The following is a 9,342-nucleotide window of genomic DNA, read 5'->3' as shown; positions in this document are numbered from 1 at the left end:
CGTATGAATTCCCTTGTGTAGATCACAAATTTGTACAATTTTCCTGCAAATTCAAAAAAGAAATTTAAATTACGAGGGGTTTTATGGGGTTGCTTAAACCAGAATTCTGCCTGGTAATCTACACAGAGATATTAGTCATTATAAAGAAGTTAGTCTGATGTTATGGTCCCAAAATCTTTCATATGAATACTTACGCACTGAAAATAAAATTAATATTCTACGAGTAATATTCGTAGCGACTTCAACATGGCTGTCCACTCGAACGGACTCTACAGCGATTTTTTTATCTCTTAGAGAGATTTTAGAACTAATATTCTACGGTCTCCGTAAAACGCTACTTAAGGAACATAACTGCATAATTATTCTTAAGAGTTATCTCCCTTGAAAATAATAATAATTCAAAATTTTTATTGTTTTGGGTTGCTTTCGTTTAGTGATCTTTATCTCTTTCTGTTTCTTTTCTGCGACGACAGACTTGTTTTTCCTAATTTATATCATTTCTCTTATGTTCTGTTTCAAAGTTGGCCGGGGATTTCATGATATGTACACCAAAAAAGGTGCTTTGATTAGAAAAATATTCTTAACAGATCATACATACATGGCAGCAGTAACCAAACCTCTGCTCGCAAAGCACATGCCACCCTCAAAATTACCATAAGCATTTCTGGAATAATATTGGATTTCAGTGCTATTTTTCCTATCCCTTCAGGGAGATAGCCCTACTCAATATAGAGAAAAGGTGAGAGGAGAAACTCCATAAGATACCTCATGACATACAAATATAGACAGTGAAGAGAAAGGATTAGCAGTAGAGCTGGGGCCTGGGGCCAGGAACCTAAAGGCTTAAGGCTTATTTCCTGTTTGTTCCAGAGCTGGGACTAGGAAGCTAAAGACTTAAAGCTTATTTCCTGTTTGTTCCAGAGCTGGGACTAGGAAGCTAAAGGATTAAAGCTTATTTCCTGTTTGTTCCAGAGCTGGGACTAGGAACCTAAAGGCTTAAAGCTTGTTTCCTGTTTTTTCCAGAGCTGGGACTAGGAAGCTAAAGGCTTAAGGCTTATTTCCTGTTTTTTTTCCAGAGCTGGGACAAGGAGGTTTAAGGCTTGTTTCCTGTTTGTTTCAGAGCTGGGACTATGAAGCTAAAGGTTTAAGGCTGCAACAAGAGGTAGGACATTGTGCTGGAGAAGACTTATCCAACACTTGCAGCTAGGTAAAATGGACTGTGATATGGCAGCACTAGCACCACCACCATCACCATCACCAAATCTACCACGAACACAACCACCACCACCAACAACAACAACACCACAGCTATCATCAGCACTAGCATCACCATTATCTTCATCATTATCATCATTATCATTTAAAAATATTTTGGATGTCTTGGTGGTCTCGTGGGTAGAGACATTAGACAGCCACATTGAACATCCTGGGCAGAGTTCAATCCTACCCAGGGACTTACTAAAATTTCACGGTGGTGCATCAGCATGGCCGCAGCTCTAAGCTGAAACTATAGAAAAAAAAAAAAAGAAAAAAAAAACTATTTTTTTGTCTACCAACCTCTTCCCATGTTCCTTGAGGAAATACCATAACTGCTGCTGGAAACTCTCCTGGACGATCGGCGAGATGGTCCTTCTTCTTCTCCACCACGTACAGTAACATCCATTTCAGCCTCGTGTCCAGCAGCCGGTGGTCTTGGTTGGTGTTCATCCTGAGGTATACCATTAACAAAGCATTCATGATCGACCTCACTGACCGACTGCCTCGAAGCGATGTTCACAGCCATACTGTCCGAAGAGAATTTACGATGATTTGGTACATAGGCATAAGAATTCGAGTTGGCCATCACCATCAAATCAGGCTGCACTGACCTGGCAGTGATGTTGGTTGAGGTTTGAATCCCTGCAAGCACTGTGTTGGCAGACTGGTGTAGGCTGTTATAGTCGGGGTCGTCCCTCTTCATTTTCACCGGTGACTGCGTAAATACAGCTTCATTATCACTGCTGGCTGTTGAACTCAAGACATCAATAGCCTGCAATCATCAAAATAACAACACATAAATTAATAAGAGAGTATTGTAGTTCGCTTGAAGCATTGTGTATTGTTTGTGAAGAATAAAAAGTTTAGAAAGGTATAACAATGCACTATACTCTTTTACTCTTTTACTTGTTTCAGTCATTTGACTGCGGCCATGCTGGAGCACCGCCTTTAGTCGAGCCCGGGACTTATTCTTTGGAAGCCTAGTACTTATTCTATTGGTCTCTTTTGCCAAACCGCTAAGTTACAGAGACGTAAACACACCAGCATCGGTTGTCAAGCAATACTAGGGGGACAAACACAGACACACAAACACGTACACACACATATATATATATACATATATACGACGGGCTTCTTTCAGTTTCCGTCTACCAAATCCACTCACAAGGCTTTGGTCGGCCCGAGGCTATAGTAGAAGACACTTGCCCAAGATGCCACGCAGTGGGACTGAACCTGGAACTATGTGGTTGGTAAGCAAGCTACTTACCACACAGCCACTCCTGCACCTATAGACCAAAAAATTGGACTATATACCTGTTGTAACTTGGTTAATAGTCCGATGATATTTCGGAATTAGAATTCCTTCTTCAGATCTTATTTGCTGGAGTCTCTGCTATAAACAGTTATATAGTCCATTTTTTGTTCTATAGTGCATTGTTATACCTTTTTTAAACTTTTTATAAATTAATAAGTGTTTGAGTTCTGCATGTTATTTTTCTATACAATTTATTTCAATTCATTTCAATTAAGTTCATAGTAAATATGTTCAAGCACAATGAAAAATTCCGAGCTGGAAGAATAATTCTTTTTCTCTTTGAAAATTTTTTTCCTTGCTATACCATGAGGAAGGGACACTTGCCCCTAAGGTCCTATTCAAGGGGGAGGCTTCTACTATCAGCTTTGGAAATATGAATAAGTTCTATCCTCATGAGCCTGTAAGTCAATGTCAGTAGGTAGTATACAGGAAAGGGTTGAAAAATTTCATTGCATATCTATAACCTGATCACTGACACAATTCTACAATACGCAGCCATGAGAAAAGGTAATAGGAAGTTGTAACATTCATGCTTTTCTGTCAGGTATGGCTGTGTGTTTAAAAACACTTGCTTCCCAACCATGTGGTCTTGGTTTCAGTCCTACTAGGCAGCACCTTGGGCAACTGTCTTCTACACTAGCCATAAGCCAACCAAACAGCCTTGTGAATGAATCTGGTAGGTGTAAACCGAAAGAAGCCCATCATGTGTGTACCTTTGTCTTGGCATTATGTGGTGACTGTAAATTCACATCACCATCAGACAAGCAATGATGTTCATTTCTTGTGATCCAGGGAAACGTTACATTGCTTGGAAACAGGTAAGGGTGGGCAACAGGAAGGGTATTATTTACATTATTTACATTTGACGGATATTTGTCCTCATCTTGTTTGTTGTCAACACAATATTTCGGCTGATATACCCTCCTGGGTTCTCATTCCTAAGGTATTTTTCGATGTTATTATTATTATTATTATTATTATTATTATTATTATTATTATTATTCATGTCACTACCTAGAATCGAACTCAGAACCTTGGGGCTAGTAGCCTGTTCTCTTAACCACTACGCCATAAGCCCACGGGCAACCCCAAGAATCGAGTTCAATTCTAGGCAGTGACCTGAATAATAATAATGATGATGAGAACCCAGGTTCGAAATTTCCCCAGGACACCTGATGAAGGCTAGAGAGCATATCAGCCAAAACTTTGTGTTAACAACAAACAAGATGAGGACAAATATCCGTCAAATGTAAATAAAGTAAATAATTCCTCGTTAGAAAATTACTATTTTTAAATCTCACAATCGCAATACACAGATATTGCTTTGAGCTGAGTGGGGGTGCTAGATTCCCTTGTTCGAAAATATAAGGACAGAGATAGTGTCGTATAGCCAACTGGAGACGATGTCTCCTGGGGCTAAATTACAGCAACATTAAGTCCTAAACCAGGACTGCCGTGTCATGTTGGCAAACAATCTTTACCACATAATTCCTCATCTCTCAAATATAGAACAGGAAGGGTGTCCAGCTGTAGAAAATCTGTCTCCACAACAAATTCCATCTGACACATGCAAGAAAGGAAAAGTGAACACTAAATGATGATGATGATGATGAATTGATAATGTACATGATGTGCAATGACTTTGAGCAGGATTCTGATGTGTCTCACACTAACTGATAACAAAGGCTCATCATCATCATCCTCATCATCATTTAACGTCCGCTTTCCATGCTAGCATGGGTTGGACGATTTGACTGAGGACTGGTGAACCAGATGGCTACACCAGGCTCCAATCTGATTTGGCAGAATTTCTACAGCTGGATGCCCTTCCTAACGCCAACCACTCCGAGAGTGTAGTGGGTGCTTTTACGTGACACCGACACGAAGTCAAGCGGTACTGGCAACGGCCATGCTCAAAATGGTGTATTTTACGTGCCACCTACATAGGAGCCAGTCCAACGGCACTGGCAACAATCTCGCTCGAATGTCTTTACACATGCCACCGGCAGAAATGCCAGGAAGGCGACGCTGGGCACAAGTGCCATCACGATTTCACTTTCAAATATAGGTATTTCATCTTCATTTATCTCTTACTTCATTGCTCAGTGTCTTAGAATTATATACACATAAGTAATTTTCCTTGTCTCACAAGTTACTTGGTGGCCTCACTAGTGTTGGTGGCATGACAAAAAAAGCAACCAGTGCACTCTGTGAAGTGGTTGGCATTGGGAAGGGCATCCAGCCATAGAAATCGTGCTGAAGCTGACACTGGAGTGTCATCGTGGCCTTGCAGCTTGCCAGAACCTGTCAAACCCTTCAATCCATGTTGATCATTGATGATGACAGTGATGATGATGATGATGATGACGACGTTGATGATGATGATGATGATGATGATAAAAATGTTGACAACGACGATGACGACGGCGACAACGATGGTTATGATGACGACGATGATGATGATAATGATGTTGATGTTGATGACGATGATGACGATGATGATGATGATGATGATGACAACGATGATGATGATGTTGATGATGACGACGGCGATGATGATGTTGATGATGATGATGATGATGATGTTGATGATGATGAGGATGAGGATGACGATGACGATGACGACAAGGACAATGATGATGATGATGATGATGTTGATGTTGATGACGATGACAACGTTGATGATGATGATGACGATGATGATAATGATGTTGATGACAATGACGATGACGATGATGATGATGACGACGATGTTGATGACGATGATGATGATGACGATGAGGACAATGATGAAGACGGTGATGATGATACAATCAAGCATAGAAACAGTATTAACTCATTTTCATTAACTCATTTTCATTCACGAAGCAAGAAGGTGAAGCTGAGAATCTATCCACATACCTCTGACACATCCTGCAGCGTGTCAATAGTGTCACAATATTCAACATCGCTGTCAGTGTCGCTGGTCACTTGCTGACCTGCAATAGGCAATAATGAATCATCGGTCATTGGAGTTTCTCTCTCATCCCCATTCTCACTCTTGATTTCACCCGTGTCATTACCAGAATCATTTTCGTTACTGTGGTTGTACTGATGGTTCAAACGAGCCCGTGCGTGATCACTATGGTTATTATTGTTGTTGCTGCTGTTGCCGTTGTTGTTGTTGTTGTTAATGTTGTTGTTGTTGTGATGATGATGACCTGAGGCTGAAAGAGTGTAACGGATACAACACATTACAAACAACACCGATTACAAAGAATCCTTTAACAATTAAATATTGCAGCTGTTCTAATCAGTGACATTGTTTTAATTGTTAAAGGATAATTTTCATTACCTGCTTCTGTATCTTTGCCATTTGCTTCCTGTCCACTAACTTGAACAACAGAAGGGCACAGAAGAGCAGCCCTTTAAGTCACTTTGCTGAGCAGAGATCTAACAGACTGGCTCTAATTACAAAGCTATCCCACTAAGGATGACTTAGCTTTTCATCCCTCTGGAATCAATAAAACAAGTACCAGTAATATAATGTGATTAATTCAATCAACTATACAAACCTATAATCATTAATAGTAAATATGTGTGGCCTTTTACCAATGCCAAAAATCAATATTGTCTTTCTGGATATCAGTTCTCATATAGGCACATGGCTTAGTGGTAGGGTATTCGGCTCATCATTGTAATGTTGTGAGTTCAATTCTCAGCAACGCATTATGTTCTTCAGCAAGACACTTTATTTCACATTGCTCCAGTCCACACATCTGGCAAAAATGAGTAGTACCTGTATTTCAAAGGGTCAGCCTTATCACATTCTGTGTCATGCTGAATCTCCCTAGGAACTACATTAAGAGTACATGTATTTGTAGAGTGTTCAGCCACTTGCACATTAACTTCACAAGTAGGCTGTTCTGTTGATCAGATCAACTAGAACCCTCGTCACTGTAAGCCACTTACCACTGAGCTCTAGCTCCACATGCTTCCTATATTCAGTAAAGTAAAGTGATCCATTGAAATTTAAATGTCTTGAATGAAGCATTTGTGAGTTTGATCAATTTTGCAATAGAGAGTTCACTTTCCATGCCACCATACAAACTAAAATCATAAAACTAAAATACATCATATGATTTTTGCGAACACAAACCAGTTTCTTGAGACTGGTTTTTGTACCAAACACTGTTCCAATTCTGATACAATCTGTCAAATTCTTTACAATATACCTGTAAACACTTTAACCCTTTCATTACTGTATTTATTTTGAGATGCTCTGTGTTTCTTTCAATTACTTTAAATATAACAAAGAATTTAGTAAAATAACTTAGTTATCATTCAGCTAGTGTAAGGACCATAAATTGTGACTAAGGTTTTGTGGAAGATTTTAATTCAAAACTTATGAAAACAAGATATTTGTACTCAGAGCCAGATCCAGTTTCAGCTGGGTTGGTAATGAAAAGGTTAACAAGCAAGCTGCCAGAAGATCAACTTGGTTAGCTATTTCATCTCACTGACATGTTTATTGAACTTTCTCATTCCAATAACCCTTTTTCAATTACTGGTCTAGTTCCCTTTTATTACTTGTTTTCAGCATAATATTCCTAAAGACACATTACATCATATCTACACATATCATGTCTACATGTAACATCATCATAATCATCATTTAACATCCATGCTCTATGCTGGCATAGGTTGGATAGTTTGACAGGATCAGATGTGTTCACAGACTGCATCATGCTCCAGTGTCTGTTTTAGCATGGTATCTATGGTTGGATGCTCTTTCTAATGCCAATGACTTAACACTGTAGACTGGGTGCTTTCTATGTGCCATCTGCAGCTTGCAGGTTGCAGTATAGCTTGCAGATTGTCATGCAGCTCACAGAACTACAAACCTTGGGCAGTGATGGTCAGCTTCATGCTAGGGCACCAAAATTTCATTTAATTATACTAAACATTAACTATAACCCTTGCTGTTAAAAGTGAGACAAAAGAGAATATGAAGTTAGAAAATTACTGTTTTAAAATCTCACAACGTGAGATATTCAGCAACAGTACTTTGTAGTAAAGATTGTTTGCCAACATAACATGGCAGTCCTGGTTTAGGACTAATGTTGCTGTAGTTTAGCCCCAGGAGACATCGTCTCCAGCTGGCTATACGACACGATCTGTGTCCTTATATTTTCGAACATTAGTCCTAAACCAGGACTGCCATGTTATGTTGGCAAACAATCTTTACTACAGAATATGAAGTTGTTTAATAAATCTTTCAGAAAAATCTTTTCATACAAAGTAAATTTTTCTCAACACAACAGTGTCTGCAAAATAAATAAACAAAACAATAGTCAAAGAGTTTGCAAAGGAAAAAAATGAATTATTAAAACATCTGTACTCAATGCTGAGATATTAAGTATATATACGCACACGCACACACACACACACACACACAGACACATACACACACAAACAAAAACTTCCCAAAACACGCTCACACTTTTCCTGGGATACTTGCTTAATACAACAAACAAATTAAAATAACTCACCTGTCTTCTTGATAACAGCAGGTGTACAATCTAAACCCATTTCTGGAACCGCACTTGTATTTGATGACACATCATTGGAAAAGTGCACAAAAGCCTCATTTCGAGGAAAGAGATCTAAAAGAAGAAGAAAATAGTTACTGTAGGACAATACAAATATCAAATTTCATTTTTTTTTTAATTAACCCATTAATGCTCAAAATATTGGCAACTGTAAAGAAGCTGTTACTGAATGATTAAAGAACGGGATTGTTATACCAAACTTTTTGAGTAGAAACTTTACTAGATGTTGTCTTTCACAGCACATCTTTCATCATCAACATCATCACTTTAACATCCATGTTCCAAGCTGGCATGAATCGCATGACCAGATCCAATGGGGCCAAAGACTGCACCATGCTCTAGTATCTGCTATACCTGGATACCCTTCCTAATATAAAACCCTTTACAGAATATTCTGGGTGCTTTTTCCATGCCACTAGTGCTAGTGGGATTACCATGCAGTTTGCAAGACTGCAAACCCCAAAGAAGAAGCTTTACGTTAAGAGATGAGGTGTAAAAAAAAAAAATGGGAGAAGGGGCCAATGAAGAACAGATTTCTTGCTGTAGAGGATCTACAATGAACTATCCACAAACAGTAACCAAATCCCCCAAACCACACCTTACATCTTCATAAAACATGAATACTGGATAATGTTGTCTAAGATTTCTGAAGAAAAAGAAAGAAGCAAAAAAAACAGAAAACAGAATGATCACGGCTGAGTTTTCCATGATGATAGACTGGCTCCAAGAGGAATGTTCTGAACCCAGACAATGGCAATGACTAATTATTCTAACAGCTCAACAGATATCAATACCTCTTCGCAAATTAATGTCCCAAACAAAAGAGTTCTTCTACGCCGGGTTAATGGCGCTTCAGCACCGCTGGAGAAAGTGTTCAGACATCGAGGGGGACTATGTTGAAAAATAAATCATCACAAGTCTTGTACCTCTTTTACTCTTTTACTCTTTCACTTGTTTCAGTCTTTTGACTGTGGCCATGCTGGAGCACTGCCTTTAGTCAAGCAAACTGACCCCAGGACTTATTCTTTGGAAGCCTAGTACTTATTCTATCGGTCTCTTTTGCGGAACCGCTAAGTTACGGGGATGCAAACGCACCAGCATCGGTTGTCAAGCGATGTTGGGGGGGACAAACACAGACACACAAACACACACACACGCACACACACAGATATATATACA

The 9,342-nt window shown here is 39.2% G+C and overlaps 1 protein-coding gene across 1 annotated transcript in view; it reads right to left on the bottom strand.

Moving 5' to 3' along the window:
• LOC106882786 (acyl-CoA-binding domain-containing protein 5) overlaps positions 1-9,342 on the bottom strand; it is a 61,265-nt gene that overhangs the window by 16,660 nt on the left and 35,263 nt on the right. The window contains exons 5-7 of the mRNA XM_014933572.2: positions 8,104-8,217; positions 5,474-5,778; positions 1,558-2,029 (exon numbers count right to left, since the gene is read on the bottom strand). Coding sequence (XP_014789058.1) covers positions 1,558-2,029; positions 5,474-5,778; positions 8,104-8,217 — 891 coding nt within the window. The remainder of the gene's footprint in view (positions 1-1,557; positions 2,030-5,473; positions 5,779-8,103; positions 8,218-9,342) is intronic.

Source organism: Octopus bimaculoides, chromosome 6, assembly GCF_001194135.2.
Source record: "Octopus bimaculoides isolate UCB-OBI-ISO-001 chromosome 6, ASM119413v2, whole genome shotgun sequence".
NCBI classification, from domain to species: Eukaryota; Metazoa; Mollusca; class Cephalopoda; order Octopoda; family Octopodidae; genus Octopus; species Octopus bimaculoides.
Note: the sequence above shows the minus strand (reverse complement) of the source record. Positions and strands in the feature narration are given on the sequence as shown.